This window comes from Kogia breviceps, chromosome 5, assembly GCF_026419965.1.
Source record: "Kogia breviceps isolate mKogBre1 chromosome 5, mKogBre1 haplotype 1, whole genome shotgun sequence".
Taxonomy (NCBI): Eukaryota; Metazoa; Chordata; class Mammalia; order Artiodactyla; family Physeteridae; genus Kogia; species Kogia breviceps.
This window is the reverse complement of record NC_081314.1, coordinates 134,681,377-134,701,481: the sequence shown is the minus strand read 5'-3', so window position 1 is coordinate 134,701,481 and position 20,105 is coordinate 134,681,377. Positions and strand designations below refer to the sequence as shown.

The following is a 20,105-nucleotide window of genomic DNA, read 5'->3' as shown; positions in this document are numbered from 1 at the left end:
AATTTTCTAAACCTAGCTGAATTTTGTTTAAATTATTCAAAACCTACTCATAAGAGTATCTTAATAGCTGTATTAGTCAGTACGGACTAATTACTATAACCAACATCTGCAAATTTTTAGTGGCCAACACAATACATATTTACTTCTTGAACTTGTCATGGTCCAACAGTGGGTTGAAACAGAGATTCTCCTTCATGCAGTCATCCTGGGACTCAATTCCTTTCTAGCTGGTGGTTCCACTGTCTCTAATGACTTAAAATCCTTTCCCCCATGCTGAGTATTTGAGGAAAGAGAGGGAAAGAGTAGAGGATCGTGTTGGGAGCATTTATGAGATAGGACTGGAAATAGTCGTACATCGCTTTAGCTCCCAATGGCTAGCAATCGGTCAATCACCACAATGAATTGTAAAGGAGACTAGGACATGTCTAGCTACTCCCATAGAAAGGAGAGGAAATGGTACTGGTGATCATTTAGCCAGGCTGTCACAATATTAGACATGCAAAAGCCTAGAAAAAGTGGAATCTAAACAATGAAATTCTCTAATGTGGGAAAAGATTCATAAAAATCTCACCAGAAGCAGCGGGATGTCATGGAATTCCCAGCTCAGCTTTTCCTTGTTTAAAGGGAACAGACAGTTTGGGTAAGAGTTAATCTCAACATGTCAGCTTTTTGCTGTCCAATTATTTAGATCCTTCAAAATATAGGATTGCCCTTTGCCAGTCAACTTATGGATTGGGGTTTTCCAACTGCCATAAAGTAGTTACCTCTAAGACAATAATCCTTCTTCACATCTTCTTCAGCCTTTTGGTGACCAATGTCCAAATGATCTCACTTACAGGCTCTCCTTACCGGGATAAAATTACTATTGCTATTCTTCAATTACAAGAAGAGGGGAAACTGCATATGATGAAAGAGAAATGGTGGCGGGGAAATGGCTGCCCTGAGGAAGACAGCAAAGAGGCCAGTGCTCTGGGAGTAGAAAATATTGGGGGTATCTTCATCGTTCTGGCTGCTGGACTGGTCCTTTCTGTATTTGTAGCCATTGGAGAATTTATATACAAATCACGGAAAAACAACGATATTGAGCAGGTGAGTCATTTCTTTTTAGGACCGGGTGGGTTTTGGTTTGTGTTATCTGTCTTAAGTTTGGGGTTCTAAAGGATGCTTGCTCTTTATTTGTCACAGTCTATTGAACTAGATGCCCAGAAGGGCTATTTTTGAGTTAGAGCTAAGAGCTATTGAATCCCTGCCAGGTGCTGCTGGCACTGTAGCCCCATCATTTATTAATAAGAAGAAGGAAGCACCTTATACACTCAATTCAATTATCACTATTTGGAATGACAGTGCAAAAATTCCAAACTCAGTTAATTTCTTTAACAGTTATTTACTCTTAAGATAGAAACCCTAGATAGAGCAAGGAAGAAGTAAATCTAAAATTGGAAAATATATAAAAAGATCTTTGAGAGAAATGTTACATCTCCTAAGTGTAGGTACTGAGCACATGTACTAATGCAAAGCAATTTATATAAAGATGTAAATGTAATATTTTGAAACTGAGCATTTGCCTCTATCAAAGTACGTTTTGTAAAAGAATAATTCACAAAAAATAATTTGCCAGAAAAATGATGAACAGTACAGAATGATGATAAAATATATTAAAGAATCTATTTTTCCAAATTTTAGGATTATGGTTGATTTCAACAGTCAACCATTTTTTGCCTGTTACTTTTAGTTGTGATGAAAATCACATCAAGAGCTTACACTATTCTGAATAAGATGACGGTGATTAAAGATAATTCCTTCACAAGCGTATGATAATAAAAAAAAAAACAAAACACAAAGCTTATGCCCATTGTAGATTATTTGGTTACCCAATCAATTTTAAAGTATTGTTAGAATTTTGAAACTACAAACTATTAATAACAGGCCTACTTTAATGCTCAGCTATCAATGTCTTAAAATTCTTAATAATTTTAGAACAAGGGGCTCTACATTTCCATTTTGTTCTGGACCCCACAAATAATGTAGCCAGTTTTGATTAATAATCTCATACAAGTCCCACTTCCTTTAAGTGGAAACTCTCCTTAAGTTCCCAGAGATGGGGGTGATTGATTATAACCTGGTTTCATCCCGAAAATTTTCCCAAAACTACAAGGCAATTGTGAGAACATTAAGCACCATTTTCAGAGACCTTGTTAGAGAAAACTGTCTAATTAAAAGGGAGAATGGACTGATCTATTTTAACTTTCGATTTGCTCTTGAGGTGTCTTGTTTTATGCAAATAATTTGAAAACTAAAAGCTTGTATATGTTATGCTTTAATGTGCTTCTCATAATTGCCAGCTTCATTTGATTTAAATTTTCATTTAAACACCCATTTTTGCTTCTGATTTATTCATTTTTCTATATTTTTCTCATTTCTTTTGCATGCAAGGCTTTTTGTTTCTTTTATGGACTGCAGTGTAAGCAAACCCATCCAACCAACTCCACTTCTGGAACCACTTTATCTACGGATTTAGAATGTGGCAAATTAATTCGAGAGGAGAGAGGGATTCGGACACAGTCCTCAATTCACACTGTGTAATCATTTAAAAAAAAAAAGTTGTGCCAAGTAGAAACTGCTTCTGCTAACTGGTGGTGTTGATGATGTCTGTATCTACTAAACATAAATAGCCATAATCCCTATCCTTGTTTTATGATAGCAAAACTCATGTACTCTGAACATTGAATTCAATGCACTGGAGACACATGTGCATTTTATATTGAAACAGCAGCATATTAGGGGTATACAGAATACAAGGTATGTGTGTTTACAGGAATTGACTATACCATCAAGAGAATGGTTATCTTACTTGTATTTTCATGTTTTAAAAATAAGCAACTCTTGCCTTATGCACAAGTAGATTCAGACTTTCAACAGTGCAAAGCATGAAAACAAAATGATATTTTGAGGAATTCTTTTCATCTTTGTGAACCCTTTTTTCTCCTCTTTCCTTCCCCCTGTACCATACACTCTGTAGATCCACACTTTCCAAGTACCCAAAGCCCCATCTTTTCATAATTACTCCTTAACAATGTTAATTTTTAATACAAATTGAGTCTACTATTTGAAATGTACTATTTACACTGAGATTCCAAGAAGTCTTAGATTTTAAAGATTAAAAAAAGTGACCCAGAAAATGAAAACTAAACTTGAAACCTCTGGTGTCATGGAAGAAGATCATTAACTAAGGTGAACATCACTCAGGAAGACACAACATAGTCAAAAATAATCCCTACATAGAAATTCATTTCCATCAAGCTCTCAAGTAACACTTACTTGTAGAGCTTAACAATCTTCCGTAGGTTCAGATAGGTAGTATGCTCAGAATCTTTAAGGAACTGTGACTTTTTTTCAAGCTATAGATTATATTTTGCAAGCTCCAGGCACAGTCCTAAGCTAGAAATTAATGCCTAGCATCTTCTATTTTCCACTCACTTGCCCTCATTCTTTGCACTGAAGAACATCTTTTCACAAGATGTTATTTCATTCCTGTCCTAATAGAGTGGTTGTTTTTGTAGCAATCTTTTCTGAGCCTCGCCACTTTCACACTCATTCCTCTGGATCCTTTGCCATTTTCAATTCATTCCAAGTATACTGGGGAGGGGGACAAGGAGGAGAAAATAAATAGAGGAAAGAATTTCCACACACATTAGTTACGGATCTCTGTAGATTTATTTCCCACCCGCATTCAAAATGCTGTAAATAATTTTCACTCTAACTGAGCTTGTGACATAGAAAGCCAACTACATACTTAATTTGTTGTGACAGGATGTCTGCTGTCCCTCTGAGCTCTTTCCCTCTTCACAGTGAATAGGGGAATTGAAGATGCCTTTCATCTTCCCTCAATATGGGATAAGTTGCTCTTTGTTCTCCTTAATGGGGTTACCTTTTGACATGTGAAGTGATCCCCAAAAACATATTTCTCAGAAGTAGAGATAGGCCATCTGTGCAATCAAGTAGTATTTTGTCTTCTCTTTGCTTAGCTTTAAATGGGTTCCGATTTTTGAATCACGAGTATCTTCAATCAACTCTAGATTTCTCCAGTAAAACATGTTCAGGAGAGTTGACTCTTGCCCTGACTGTTTCTCAGTCTTGGTTTCTTCTTTAAATAAGTATACTTTTAAGAAAATATCTATAAATTACACTGACATTTATTAGCTGTTTTGGGGGTAAAAGCAACATACTGTTTGCCCTAGATCAGAGTTCACATCCTCATAATCAAAATATCAGATGTTGAAATAAATATTACATAATTCATTGATTCTATATATAGAAACCACAAATTACATAAATTTATATTCCCAAGGACTCTTTAGTAAATCAAAAATGCTACCCAAAAAGTTCAATGGTGATTGATGAGGTATAGATGATCGGGGTTAATGGTAACAAAACTTGTCTTTCTATAGAGAGCATCCTTTAAAAGTGTCATTCAGAGGTTTGGATAAAATTAATATTTATGTACTACTTTAAACTGTATACTACCTAATTCTGATAGTTACATATTATTTTATGGTTTCAAAGTGTTTTAAGATACAGTACAGTAAGTCCCCTAAATACGAACCTTCAAGTTGCGAACTTTCAAAGATGAGAACGTGCGTTCTCATGTCCAATCATGTAAGTTAGCTCCCGTATCCGGCGTACATTGTCATGTGCGCACATTCTCTACAAGTGGTTGTGCTTTTGTGGACTTTGCTGTACAGTACTTTATAGAGTACAGTAGTATAGTATCTTTATTTAAAGCCCAGGATGTCCGGAAGCGAGCATAAAAGCAGCGGTGATGTAGTTGGTACTACTGTACTTTTCAAGGTACTGTACTGTAAGATTAAAAACGTTTATTTTCTGTTTGTTTGTTTTTTGTGTATTATTTGTGTGAAAAGTAAACCTATTACAGTACAGTACTATATAGCCGATTGGATACATAAGCTAACTTTTTTGGACTTATAAACATGATCTCGGAACGGAACTCCTTTGTGTGTAGGGGACTTACTGTATTACATTTAATCCTTTCCACAATTTTATTTCAGCCTTACTAACAGTTGACTCCAAAATAAATATCAGAGTCAGTGACCCAGAGTCTTAGACTTAGAATCAAAAGAGAATTTTCTAAATCAGCCAAACTTAGGTTCAAGTTCTAGTGGAGTCACTTGCTGAATATCTGTAGACAAATAACTGAATTTCTCAGAGCCTTAGTTTTTAAATATGTAATAGGGGGATATAGTTTCTAGGTCATAAGGCTGTGTTGAAGGAGTATTTTTCAAACTGGTTTTCATTGGCAAGTGTTACTCAGATAAGATTTTCAGGGTCGAGTAACCCATGGAGCTCCAGAACAAACGCCCCTTTACTGCATGACATTTCAGTATGTTTAATATGTTACAATACACTGAGAATTTTCAACAAGAAGGAAAAGTATCCAGTACTTCCCAAACCTATTAGATCACAGAATCTTTTTTCCTCCAAAGCATCTTGACAGAGCAGTGTTCTACAGGGAACACTTGTATGATAATGTGTATCTCATCCAGTGATAATGTACAAAACACCTAATACCATGCCTAGCACAGAGTTGCCATTCAATAAACAATAACATTTATTATCGGGGATGGTTTTTTTCTGAAACTTCTCTGAACCTCAATTTCCTCATTTGAAAAATGAAGGTAATATACTGACTTCATTTGCTTTGATAATTAAATAAAATAATATAATGGCATAGAAAATTAAGTCATTTATAAGAGGCCTGTTAATAAATATTGGTTAACAGATGTTAGTTCCTTATAGAGAAATTAAGTATTGCTCTCTGGTAACATGAGCAATAAATACAATTTATCACACATCTTAAAACAGAGTTGGTTTGGAAAACAGGTTTTTCAATTTAGAGGTTCAAACTATCTCTAAGACCATTTTTCCTCTCACAAGCATTAAAAATCAATGGCAAGTTCATTGCGCCCAAGAGAAGGATACAAAATGGCAATCTATGAAGACACAGAGTGGAAGGTATGAACCTCAACTCTAGAAATTTTAATTTCATTAGTCTGGAATGGGGGTAGAACAATAGCAGGTTTTAAGGTATCCTGTTGATTCTAGTGTGTAGTAATGACCTAAAACATACTCTTCTGTGTATAATTGGCACTCAGTAAGTTGTTGCTATTTATTGATTGATTCTAGAGGCAGGATCATTAATTTCAAGCAAGAGATACAGCATATATTTAGCATTAAATATTTAATAAAATTCAAGAAGAATCTGTGAACATCTTTGAGATAGAAAAGTCATTATATTCAACTGATAATCTTCCTGTTTAGCTATGAGTGGTAGGTCTACTCAAGATATTCAAGTAGGTAGTTTTCTGCTCTCTCTGTGCTTTCTTCCTCCCTTGAGAAATCCGCTATTCATTTCAGACCCTGAGTTTCTTATACTTTCCTCTTTCTCCTTTTATATAATATATGCTCTCAGACAACCAATTCTTGCCATCAAGTAAATGACCACTAAGACCACAGTGACCCCAAGAGGGGCCATTGCATTTTAAGTGAATTTAGAAAAAAAAAAAAAAAAGCGTCTTGAACATAAAAGAACAATTTTCAAACTCTATTTTTTATGTCACTGGTTTTTGGACTTCAGTGTACATCTGAATTACCTGGGGAAATTATTTAAAATACAGATTATCGGCTGTAACTCCAGAGGTTCCGCCTCAGTAAGTGTAGTCCAGGAATTGGAATTTTTAACTAAACCTGAAAATGAATATGCAAAACTAGTTGTGCACACTGGTTTGCATAAAAATTAGCTTAAATATAGCAGGTTTTTTTCTAAAATTAGGTCATGTACTTGACTTTTCATTAAAATTATCTTCAATACAGGTTTTTTTTAAAATAGTTTTTCTTACATGAGTTTTCTCCCAACAGTCCTAAATACCATTGTTTTACTGAAAAGTAGTTGGTAAGCATGAGTTTTTATTAAAATTAACCTGAATACAGCAGTGTGACTTCAAATTAGGCGATAAGTGTGAGTTTTTATTAACACTGGCAGATTATCTGTCGACTATACTCTGAGAAATATTGTTTAAAGTTAGGAAGAGAGCAGAGAGGTATGAAAAGATTGAAAAATACATCAACAACTATGGAGCATGTAATGTTGTCTAATTTGTTTCTTAACAAGGCTGTATAACCTAATGCAATAAGGGAAAAACTAAAGCTTATTTTGTTCTAGACTAAAATTATAAATTGAATTATTTTAAAGTTTTTCCAGCAAAATTAGAACTACCTAAGGAATACATGTTGGATAGAGACTGTGCCTTTAGGAAAATCAACTGGATTATATGATTATAAACCTATCCAAGGAAAATTATTTCTAAATACCTCACTGCATTTGCCTAACACTATATTATGTTCTATATGAGCCATCTGTGGCAAAGCAGAAAAATAATGGATCCCAATTAGTTGCAAAGCCCATGACCCTTATACTCTAATGTCTATTTGCTAGTAAGCAATTTAAAAGTAGCCTGAACAGCCTTGAAAAGCAAAAGGAAAGCAAAGCATTCTTACTTCCTATACTATTTTCTGCTCATCTCACTGTGCCAAGTGGCATTATTAATTAACCTTATTGATAATGAGAAAATTCTGCTTCTATGCTGCAGTTTTAACTTGCTTTTAGGAACTATCTCATTATCCTTCTCACAGTTATGGAATTTTATGTCCAGAGGCACAAGCATACTAAAATCATTTTTGCTTTCAAAATCCTTTCCACAGAGACTGGTATCATGGAAAACGGGATTCTCCTTTAAATTTTCAAAGAAATTCTCTTTGCAAAGAGAAAGGCATTCTTGTGATAGAAAACCAACGTTACAAATGTGTTATGTGGTTTCAGCACCCCGCAGAATCTAAGCTTTGTAGTTGTCAGCCCAAACATGGCTAATTGGCGATACTGCACAACAATGATTTTCCACATTACAATGTATACATCCAGATACACCCAAAAATAATGAGTAAAACCTGAGTGATGTAAAGAAGTTACTCGAGTTCTCCTTAGTGATTAAAATTTTTCATTTAGCTTAGCCAGAATTTTTTGGCTTTTGTCAACTGGAGGGTTCAGACTTAAAATATTAAAATATTCCGATTTTCCAACTTCAAAAACGAACGTTCTCCTGATCACTTAGTCTTTACCAACCATAAGAACTCAAAAACTACTGTCTATAGATGGCCTGCTCTCATTTGGTATTTATCTTTCCTCACGGTCGCTTAGCACATTATCAAATATCCAAGTGTCCTTGGCTTTATTTCTTCTGTAGTCTGATGAACTTATTTAGCAAGTGATTTGGAAAAGTCTCTCTAATCAGGTTATTTCTGTAATTGTGCAAAGAGACTTTTCTTTGCCTGGAAACCCAAGCATTCATTCATTAACAGAGAGGCCAGAAAGCAATTAACATCCATTTAGAAATAACTTTTCAAATGTACAAGTTGGCACCACCATGTAAACCAAACTTTGAAAGATGTTTGTGGCCCAATGGGAAGGTGACTTGGGAATCATAAGCCAAGAATCCAAATCTCTGTACTGCTGCCGAATGGCTATGTGTCTTTAGACAAGTCATTGTACTTCCCTCATCCTCAGTTCTGTCATCTGTGGAAAGAGGGGGTTCCAACCATGGTATTTTTTAATTCTAGTAGAAAGTGGGAAGAAAGTTAAAATGTAGAAGCAGTGAAAAAAAAAACTTGGAGAATTTATGTGTATTTATATATATATACACACACACACATAAACATATATGTATATACATTAACATATTTGTGTATATATATATTAAATATATATTTATTAAGATTGTGTGGTTATGTTGAACACATTAAATTCTTATGGTAATAAACAGAATTACCTTGCCCTGCCAATACTTAGGATAGAATGCCTGGCTCTGGATATAGAGAAAAACAGCTATCATGGCATCAAAGACTGAGAGGGTTCCCATCCAATAAATCATAAGCAAATCATTACAAACACAGGGAAGATTTCCAAAGCAAAATAATTTTTGACTTTGGTGAACCTACAGACTAGGTATAAAAAAGGGGGGGATAAACCTAGGGAGCTATTTGAAGCTATGAAACCAATTAATCACGATTCCAGAAAGAGGGAGATCAATGGGGCTGACGTGCTCTGGAAACTCTCTATTCTGTAAGTGGTACTTAAATAATTCTGCTAAAAAGAGACAAAGGGAAACAAAGGAAAAGGATGATGTGCTTTTATTTTCCATTGATTTTACCCTTACCTTCCTCCACCATCAAGCATCAAAATTTTTATATGCATTGCTTCCAAGCTACAGATGACTCAAACTCCTAGCTTTTCAGCTTGAAGTGGATTTTACAAACTTGTAGCACAGACAAAATTCTTAAAAACCATGGCTTTCAATCTCAACAGCTAAGTGCTTTGTTAAATAAGTTAGTTGTTTTAATTCAAAAAGTTTATCTCTAATTAGCAAAAGCTAAAACCCAGAGGGTCAAGGTTGAGGAAATACACATAATAATGTTCTCCTACCTCTTTTTCCAATCCCTGACCTGTTTCTGACCACTAGGAAAGAAAGAAATTATTAAAGGGAAATCATTAAGCTTAGAAGATACCTGAATCCCTGAGAAGGCGTAATGACCACCCCTGAGCCAAGTCCTAACTTAGAGGGACAGGAAAATAGAAACCTCAGAAAATTTCAGGGCATATCCTGAACAGAAAGTGCCATTGTTGTGTTCACAGTTTGTAACCCAGGAGATGGCAAGACTTGCAGAGGTATCATACATCCAACTGTCTCCTGAATGGTAGAATATCAATGTCTAGGTAGTGATCCTTTGAACAGCTTCACAGAGTCCTGCTTAACCTCAGAACATTCCAGAGAAAGCATCTAAAAATTCATGGCCTTTCCCAACAAAGAGCTTTGTGGAAGGGCTGAGAGAAGCAGTGGATTGGAAGACTTTAGGCTGGAAGGGAAACGATTCAATATGTAGACCTGACATGGGGACCATGGTGAGACCACAGGCATCTCAGAGGATGCAGCAGAGATAGAGAGCAGCATCCATGGCCTGGCAGGATGTCACACCCCAGGAGGAATCAAAAGGATAGAGGATGGCCATGGACCAGCTGCTCCCACTATCACCAATGCCAAGACCCTCTGTCAACCTCTCCTAAGCCCAGACACCCCTGGAAAAGATAAAAGGAGAAGGGAGATGGGAAGAGGCATGTATTAACTGAGCCATTAACCAAATGAAAACTTAATTTTAAACCAAAAGTGAGTTACCTTGAGTTGACAAGATCCACTAGCAGATGGGGACCGATAAGCTATGGTGAATTCTGTTATTTTTTTAATGGCATTGTGTAGTTTTTTTAGTTTTTTGGTTTTTGTATATCTGGGTTTGTAGCTTGAGAAAAAGTGTATCCACTACATGTGGGTATAAGCTGGTACCCCAAGGACTCCCTGTGCTATGTCCACGGGTACTATGGGGATCTGCAAACCTACGTCAGAGTCAATTTACCTCAAAGCCAGGGCCATTCTCTGCATGAAATGAGGCATGCAAAGAATTTATTGGAATTTTATTTTTATGGCCCTAACTCAGCCTCTGAGTTGCCAGAAGGACCAGACCCTCTTCTCTGTGGAGTGAGGGAACTCCAGTCTCCATGGTACTAACTCAGGCTATCAGAACAGAGCCTGGTCACGTTCATATAAGACCAAATCCAGAGGAAGCATGCAGGCTCCTAGCTTGCAAGAGGGGCTGATGCAGGCTTTGGAGATGTAAGGAAGACAAAGAAAAGCTAGAGGGCTGGAGAAGAAAGTTACATTGGCCTCTGGCAATGACTCCAGAGAGGAGAAGACACTGTGGGCACTTTGGTTTGGCATGCAGACCAGCATTTCTGCCACTTTTAGGCAAAGAGAGCTGCTCACCCTTGGGTATGTGAGCCCACCTGAAGTTTATCCTCACTGCAGAAACAACTGTCTGTCCTTCGGCCATCAGGCTTGAATGGGATACCAGTCTGCCATTTCTGTGCCTTTTCTGGGGCAGCTGCTCTTGAGATTATTCAGAGGCCATGGGAGACAGAGGACAGTTCTCCTCTCAAGTGACTGCTTCCTCTAAGAGTCTAGTATAGAGAGTGGGCACAATTGCCCTGTGCTCTTAGGTCCCCTCACCTATCGGGCTATTTTCCTTGTCCCACCTCTTGGGAGTTTAACCCCAGAAGTGGCAAGTAAGGGGGCCCTTCTCAGGTATCCCTCCGCGTCTAGGATGTGTCATCACCTGGTTGGACGTTTCTCCTTGAAAGCAGACACTGAACAGTCCTATCTTCACCACTATGCCCAGTCCTATATGCTGGATCCTGAAGGTTCTAAGGCAAATTTACAATTCAAAGCACCATCTTTGTTCTTCTTTCAAACACCTGGCTGTTGTAATTAATTGCTTCAAAGACGGCAATAGCTTCCATAGGTCTATACAAGTTTATTCAAGAACTCAAAGCTACAAATTTATGTCTTTTTTTTTTTCTATGTCATCCTACCCTGTGGGCAATGCATATAAAAGCTCTTGTTGCAACTGTAAAAGTAGAAGAAAGAGTTGAGATTGAGAAGAATTGGAAAAAGTACATAGATCAATATCAAAATGTTCTGCCTCAGTGTTAACTTCACATTTCAAAGTTTTCTGTGAAATTATGACTAATGTTAGAAGAGAATAAATTTTCCTATACCCTAAGAGCTTGGGGGTATAGTGCTGGACAGCCACCCCAAGTGAAAAATGTGAGAATTCTTTAAAAAATGTGTATATATATATATATATATATATATATATATATATATATATATATAGAGAGAGAGAGAGAGAGAGAGAGAGAGAGAGAGAGAAAATAACATTCAACATTATAGTTACATCTAATTTAATGGAAGAAATTTTTTCTAAATAAAATCTTTAGATAAAAATGAACCCAAGAAAGATGATCCTTGTGTATCTGGCCCCATCAAGTAACCTTGTGTCCCCCATAGATATATTTTTTGGTTTAAAGACCTCAGATAGGAAAACAAAGAATTCTAGGGCATGCCTTCATGCAAAGAATTAGAAGCTTAAATCTAGACTCTGAGAGAGCTAAAATGTCAGCATCAAGCCTTAGGTGTGGAACAAAAATGAAATAGGGAAGAAAAGAGGTGAAAGGACATAAAGATGGTGAAAACATGGCATTAAAAGGAGCTAGGAAAAATGAGTTAGGGATGTCTATGTGCTACAGCCAAAGGAAGGGGAGACAGGGCTCTAGGGAGGGGTTACCAATGAAGAACCAGTTTAAAGCATCAGCAGGGAAATGGTCTGTGAAAAGAATGGGTGCTGGGTCATAGGTGAGGATAAGGGCGGGAAGCACACTTTGACATTTTTGTTCAGTGTTGAAATTTCCTCCACCTGAGGTTTTTAGCACAGACTTAGGAGATGAGAATCTGCTTCCTCATTAGCTATTGGGTACAATTCATCATAACCACTATTCTGAAAGCCAATATGGTAACTAGCTCTCAACCTCACAGATCCATTTTTTAAAAATCCTAACGATGGTTACATGAAAGATGACCAGGGATTCTGAATAAACCCAGAAAATTGGTAAAACCAGAGTAAATGATGCCTAAATTCTGAGTTCTGGAACACGAGAACTGCACACAAAGATGGTGCCAGTATAATTACTCCAAGACTCCCCCTCCCTATTCCTTCCTGTAATTAATGCGGGATGATTAAAGTCTGATCTCTGTTCTTAGATTATCAATTATCCTGTGAAGAAATAAAACACTTGTGCAGATAGATGACCAGACTGCCCAAAGCCTTCAGGTAGCAAACATATGAGTAGGATTCTTCTGTTGTGTTCCTTAAAAAACTTCCTGACTCTAGGCCCAAAGCATGTTGAACATTCTAGGTTTACACCACATTAGACTTCAGAGTTTACAAGTATTAAGGATGTGAATGCTTAGTCCTTCTTGTTAAAAAAAATTCAGTGAGACACTGTCTCCACACAGCTATGGCAATAATTTGACAAAACCAAGGAAATAATAGTAACAGTAGTAATAATTGCATTATTTCTCAGTAACCTATCCCCTCTGTATTTACTGATATTCTGTATTTTACTGAGAATGGTCTTTACAAAAGACTTCAAATCACAGCCTGCCTTTAAGTTAAAACAGATCTATACATAGAATGAAAGATTTTTACACCTATAAAATAACAGTAATATTATCTATATCCTTCTTTTCTTCTAAGCGTAAGGTGAAAATTTACTAGACAATGTCACAGATCACTTCAAATGTCTTTGAATAAGGAGCTTAATAAATTAAAGGGAGAAAACTATTTAAAAAATGTAAAATCTGTATTATATTCTTGGCTAGGCCAGACGTTCTAAAAAATAATTTGCCAGAAAAACCCTTAAAATTATGTATTCTAAGTAGTTCTCCTAAATGTACCAATGAATGAAAGCAATGAATGCATAAATGTTCAATATTCAACGAGAATCAATCTGATACACATCTTGATGCCAAGTTTGCAACCAGTATGAAAGCTTAGCCTCAGTTCCTTCAATACTGTAAACTACAATCAAATTCTAGCACACAACTTTTCCTACAACATAAAAAAAATTCTCCACCCTAGACTTTTTTTTTTCCTAAGGCAGTTTATTTTAAGTACAAAACAAGAACTTGATTAGTTCCTCCTGACACTTCCAGGGCAGTATTTGCAATAAAAGGATAAAGGTGTCAGGAGAGGAGAATAATTTATGTTCAGGTTCATGCTAGTACCAAGAAATCAAATATTTGGGGTTAATCCAAAGGAGATGTCATGCAGTCAGCAATTATAAAAAGAAACAAGCCAAAGAGGGATGTAAAGGAAGGCAGGAGAAAGGAAAGAAAGGGGGGCTCATGAGGGACACACCACAGGCACTGAAGAAGTGGAGAAGGATGGCATCCTGCAGAATAAAGAAGCAGTTCCTTCTCCTTTTAAAGCCAAGAGAGCTACAGTGTTAGTTGACGTTTCAGCCACAGTCTCTAATAGACTACCATTTCTCAGCTTCCTTTCTTCTATGAGAGAAGTCACACACACACACACACACACACACACACACACACACACACACACACACACAAAACCCTCACTTTATCTTTGGATAGTACCAGGAACAGCAAAACTGTCAGTCACATTGTTTACTACTGTAAATTCATTTATAAGTGAATTTTCCTGTCAAACTTATCATCGTGGGGATTCATTGTAAATGGGTCCATATGCACAAAGGTGATAATACTTTTAAATGGCAAAGGAACTGCAGTTAGTTTCCATTCTCTTCTTATAGATGAGCACTTATCATGGGCAAGATACAAGCTGTCATAAAGCCTCTTATTACACAAACACCAAAACATGTTATGGGCTGGGTAAAACAAATAATAATAGGCACTGAAAATTCTATGCTTTAAACATGTATAGAACCTACTTGAACTAAAACACTAGTATAAAAAGTTCAAAGGAATTGATGCAGAGAAGGGCATGCAAAGGTTAAAACTAAAGAAGCATCAAATTGTCACTGTTTTTCCACTTCACTAAAAAAAAATAATGACGGATAGATAGATAGATAGATAGATCAGTGAGTGCTGTAGACTTGAAATATTTCTAGTGATGTATAACATTTTATTTTAAAGAGAGTACTTACTATGTGCCAGGTATTATGCTAAGTGTTTTATATATGTCAACTTAATGATTCTCATAATAGTTCTACGAAAAGGACTCTACTATTGTTTCCATTTTACAGATAAGAAAACTTGAGTCAAAGAGAAAATAAACACCTTGTTCAGTGTAACACAGCTACTAAGCAGCATAGCTGAAACTTCAACTCCAGCATTCTGACACCAGGAGCCAACTTATAACTATAATTCATGGTTATATATATAGATCCACTAAAAATATGAATTCCATCCACCAGAGAAAAATGGGAGGACATAGGATCCAAGCTACCAAGGGACTTTAGAGTCTGCAAAGCACTGGAGGATACTGCTGCAGTATCCTACCCCTAGTTTCCCTGCCTCTAGAGCAAAGCAGCTAGGTGGACATCATTATGCTTGATACTTTCTAATGAAGGAGTTTCAAAATTTAAACCTTCATGCTTTAAATATAGTTTTTCTGTGGCTGTATGAACATGAAGGGGTTCATGAAAATCAAGTCCAGAAGTGAAAGTTGTGGAAAGCAACTATAATTTTGATCCTAGTTCAGAAGCTCAATCTTTATATGTTATATGTATTTTTAGTTCTTAGATTACAATAGGCAAATTGATTAATGAATATGAGCCCCTCCCATGCCAGTCTGTGCTGAAAGATGACCTTCACAGTTTCATTTCCTGTGGATATGAGAGTGTGTGGCTTGCTCAAGTTCATGGCTGGTAGGGGCCTTAAAGGTCATCTTTTTTCGTGACTACAGCAAAAACTTGGAAGCAGAAAGGTCAGCCCCAATATCTTGCCATTTTCTTTTTGACAGTTGGAGACAAAGTAAGAATCAAAAAGAAATCACAGTTTGTGACCAAAGACAGAGAAACCAGACCACTGATAAAACTATTTATATTCACTCTCACACAGACAGCAAAAAATAAATACCCAGGGTTAATCAAAAAAGAAAAAAAGAAAAGAAGAAGAAGTTTGTTGTATTTTAAGGCAGTAAAAAATTTGGAGGAGGATTTTGTTTTTAAAGAAAAAACCGATACATATTGTCAAGAAAAGATCTATGACTGCCCCTTTACCCAAAAGAGGTTAAGGAAGGATTTCAAGTTGTGAAATTGTGGTTGTGAAACTGGTTGTGTCTTCCACATGAGTCACATCTAGAGACCCATTTTTGTCGTTTCAGTGCAAAACAAAGTGAAGAGTCTAAAATCATACATTTGAGAGTTCAAATAAAACAAAAAGATTATAATTTCTTAACATATTTTATGGGGAAAGAATCCACAGCAAGTGTTTTATAATAATTTAATAAAAAGAATTAATGATGGTGTAGCAGATTTCAAGTGAAAGCAATTAAGTTTGGGGAGTCAGACAGGCTGAGTTCAAATGCAAGCTCTTTATCTTATGAGCCATATTTCTTGGGCAAGTTGCCTAAATCTCTAACAGTAAATTTCCCCATCTATATAATGGGAATAATAACTCTTTCTTTATAAGGCTGTTGTGAGGTTTATGTGTAACAGTGTATGTAAAATCCTTGACACTCCTTCCTTCCCTCTCTCCCCTCTTTCCACTTTAGTGAACTTTCTGAAACCAGAAATGTCCTGTGCAAAAAGACTTTCTTCCATTCAGATAAATTTCTGAACAAAGTTTGCAAAACCCCAATACAACAATGTCTACCACAGTGACACTATAAAATATACATTAAATCTTAGCAGCGACACAAATTTCACATCACATAATGTTACAAAAATTATATCTCATTTGTGACACACTTGCCATAGCATTTTTGGAAGTATAATTCGTGGAAAACATTTCTGAATTTTCCTTTGCGTGGTCTGACACCCTCTCAATTCACTGAAGCCACAACTTACCATTTGAAAGAAAATTAACATGTGTGACCAGAATTTTCATTTTTTCATACCATAGGAAAGTGCAAATGAAATTCAAATCCTATAAACACTTAGGTGTAAAAGAGACAAGAACTCATATGCAAACAGCTAGGTTTTTTTTTTAGAGGTGTATGTCTGGTAAACATAATTTATATGTAGAATCTAAATTTGTAAGTCTGGTTTTCAAATCAAGTAGATACATTAAAAATACTACTTATATCAAATACATCAGCTCTTTTATAGAACAAAGTGGAGTGTAAATTTTCAAAAAAGCTTGTTGCACATTGATACCCAAGGACCACAGAAAACATTCCATACTCTGCACACATGGGGCACCAATTTCTTCCTATCAGGCACTCACATCCTAAATAAATCATCTGGTGACATGTTATCATTTGGCTTTCAACTATGCCTATCTTGTAAGTTAATGGTAGAGGAATAATGCTTGCACTTCCATAAACTTTACCAAAGCCTTTGGGTTTTTACAGAAAGTTTTAGGAGCAATCTCATCAAAAACAACACTACTTTGTAGAAATCCCTATACAAGCAGAAATTTGTCACTCAAATATCTTATCTTGGCTGGAAGAAATGACAGCAAATTATGTCTTATTACACCATTTATATATTGTGCATGTGAATAGACATAGTGTAATTGTAATAGATATATATGCATATATATGCCATCTGCATATGCATAACATTTTATAATCATAACTCCATTTTTGTTTTGTATTATGCCATCGTCTTTGCTGTACAGTTCAGTACCATATTATTTTCATTTCAAACACAGCTGCATCATTGCTGCTGCCAGATCTCTCTGTTTTTTTGGAGAAAATATACAATTTAAAATTGTTTTTTTTTTCTTTTTTTTTATCAGAAAGGAAAGTCATCAAGAATTAGATTTTATTTTAGGAACAAAGTAAGGTTTCATGGGAGAAAAAAACAAAGCCTTGGTGTAGAGAAGGTTTGTTCATTTTCTATAGCATTACTGAAGTGTCCGTATGCCTTGATAATCCTATCAATGTTTGGATCATCTCACTGGGGGAAATGACTTAATTTAACTCTATTTTGGTGTCTCCGAAAAGGTAAGTTGTCTATTTTGAGAGCCTACCTGGGTAGTTTTATGCTACTTCATTTGTGAATAAAACCCCAAAGTTTGCCCAGCTGATTTGTTGAATCAGTTTCCACAAGTAGAAAGGGTGGGGGTGGGCAGTGGGTGGAGGAGGAGGTGTGGGAACTGGCTGGGGATTTACCTGTGGCACAGTTGTCTTAGAACAATATCTCATAATCATAAAAACCTAGGCAAAAGACAGATCAATGAACCATGGAGATAGTGGGTTAAACTGATGCTCTATTATTTCATGTTCTCTAGTGTCTCTCTTTCAATGCCATCATGGAAGAACTGGGAATCTCACTCAAAAATCAGAAAAAGTTAAAGAAAAAGTCGAGAACTAAGGGGAAATCTTCCTTCACAAGTATCCTTACTTGTCATCAAAGACGAACTCAGAGAAAAGAGAGTGTGGCATGAGCTAGGAAAACACCTGTAGGAAGCTTTCAGGAAGAAAAACACATGCTCACTACAGGTTTTTGGAGAAAGGATTTCTGACAACTGTGCTATGTGTTTCCATATATCTATATACATAACTCGGATTATGCATACAGATATAAGAAATACAAAAGTTTCAAAAGCTCACCTAGACCGAGATTACTTGGGAAGCAGCACGGATTCTTTTGAAATGAATTTGTATGTTCACTTATTTCACCTTTTCTCTTTCATCCCAATAAATTGCTGTGTGTTCTTTCTAAATAATAATAAAACTACAGGGGTTTTTTTCCAGAATAAGTTTGGGTGTTGGTTTGTTCCCCATTACTTGCTCTTATTCTCAATGTTTGGTTTCCAAGTGTCATCAGCTGTCTACTTTGCTATTTTGATGAACCCTCTTACCTTTTCAGCCTGATAGAACCATTTCTGACTGAGTTTAAAAAATTCTTTTAGTTTATACCAAATACCTAGTGATTATAGTAAAATGAAACCATTCATCTCTGTGTTTTAAAATCTAATTTTATAAATAGTTTAACTGGTACTTGGAACATGTGTGAATATAAAAGGATACTAAAGAGGGAAAAAAATTCATTCCAAAAAATAAAAGTGTCCCCCACATTTGAGGTACCATTCTAGGTTCTGGGGATACCATGGCAAGGAAGAGAGATGTGGTCCCTGCCCTCGCATATATTATAATAAAATGAAAAAAAAAAAAATTCTATTACCCAAAGCAGGATTAAGCACTTCCTCAATGGAGGTCAGAAGCTGTGGGAACATGCAGTAGTATTGAACCTGGGATGGGACAAGGAAGTCTTCCTGCAGGAAGGTACAGCTAAGATCTGAAGGAGGGTGAGTTAATCTAGTGCAGAGAGAGACACCAGATGGAGAAGGCAAGCATTCCAGTTGAGGAAGTAGCTATTCTAAGGCACTGCAATAAGAGAGAAATAGGGCCAGAATGACAGAGGAAAAAGGAGTTTGGTAGCTAAAATGCATGGAGGTACAATGGAGCTAAGCAGTAACAACCACTCTGGCTGAGAATAAAGAATTGAGAGAAAGAAAATTGAGAGGAGGAGAAGAGAGAGGTTCCCTTGCTCAGTAACCCAGAGGAAGGATATTGTAGCCTGGGCCAGCGGAGTACCAGAGAGACCGCTACATGACAGAGGTAACTTAGAGGCACAGGTCACACAGCCAGAGATTCAGAAAGTGGTCATGAGGGAAAGAAGAGGGGGTTCAAGGAAAACACCAGGATTTGGGTGTGGAGGAGTGTGTGTGGAGGAAGGGATGCTTAGCTGGGGAGCTGAGGAATTGGGGAAAAAATGGGAAAGGATCAGGCATTGGATCAATATTTCATATAATTAAAGCCCATTGGTTTCTGTAGGATTATTTTACAACTAAAAGAAACTTTTAATCTAGTCCCTCTAGAGTTTAAGTACAAAAATAGTTCCAGACATAAAAAGGAAAAAAAAAAAAAAAAGACCTTTAAAATCGCAATAACAGATACTGGACAGATATTTTTCAGTGATTGTAATCAACACTCAGATTTAGGATCAATTCGAGTTTTTTTTTTTTTTTTTTTTTTTTTTTTGTGGTACGCGGGCCTCTCACTGTTGTGGCCTCTCCCGTTGTGGAGCACAGGCTCCGGAGGCGCAAGCCCAGCGGCCATGGCTCACGGGCCCAGCCGCTCCGCAGCACGTGGGATCTTCCCGGACCAGGGCACGAACCCGCGTCCCCTGCATCAGCAGGCGGACTCCCAACCACTGCGCCACCAGGGAAGCCCTCGAGTTTTATTAACAACAAATAGAAGACAATGTAGCTCATAAAACTGCATTAAGGTGCTTATATTTAAAAATTACAAATAGAAATAGGATGAATCCAACTAGCTGAAAATGAACTAGAATGATATGAAAATATGACAGGGCAAATATGCAGTTTATTCAGTTCATTAAAAATTATACCAAAGGAATTCTATTTTACATT

At 36.5% G+C, this 20,105-nt stretch overlaps 1 protein-coding gene across 7 annotated transcripts in view; it reads left to right on the top strand.

Moving 5' to 3' along the window:
• GRIK1 (glutamate ionotropic receptor kainate type subunit 1) overlaps window positions 1-18,423 on the top strand; it is a 398,102-nt gene extending 379,679 nt beyond the window's left edge. Inside the window, exons 16-18 of one of the 7 annotated variants that reach the window (XM_059064715.2) lie at window positions 839-1,089; window positions 17,463-17,549; window positions 17,958-18,421. In XM_059064715.2, coding sequence (XP_058920698.1) covers window positions 839-1,089; window positions 17,463-17,549; window positions 17,958-18,113 — 494 coding nt within the window. In that variant the 3' untranslated portion in view covers window positions 18,114-18,421. Of the gene's footprint in view, window positions 1-838; window positions 1,090-2,433; window positions 2,613-5,952; window positions 5,992-17,462; window positions 17,550-17,957 lie in introns of those variants that run through there. The other 6 variants (XM_059064716.2, XM_067034983.1, XM_059064717.2 and 3 more) reach the window with 6 other exon arrangements.
• Window positions 18,424-20,105: the final 1,682 nt, after the last annotated feature.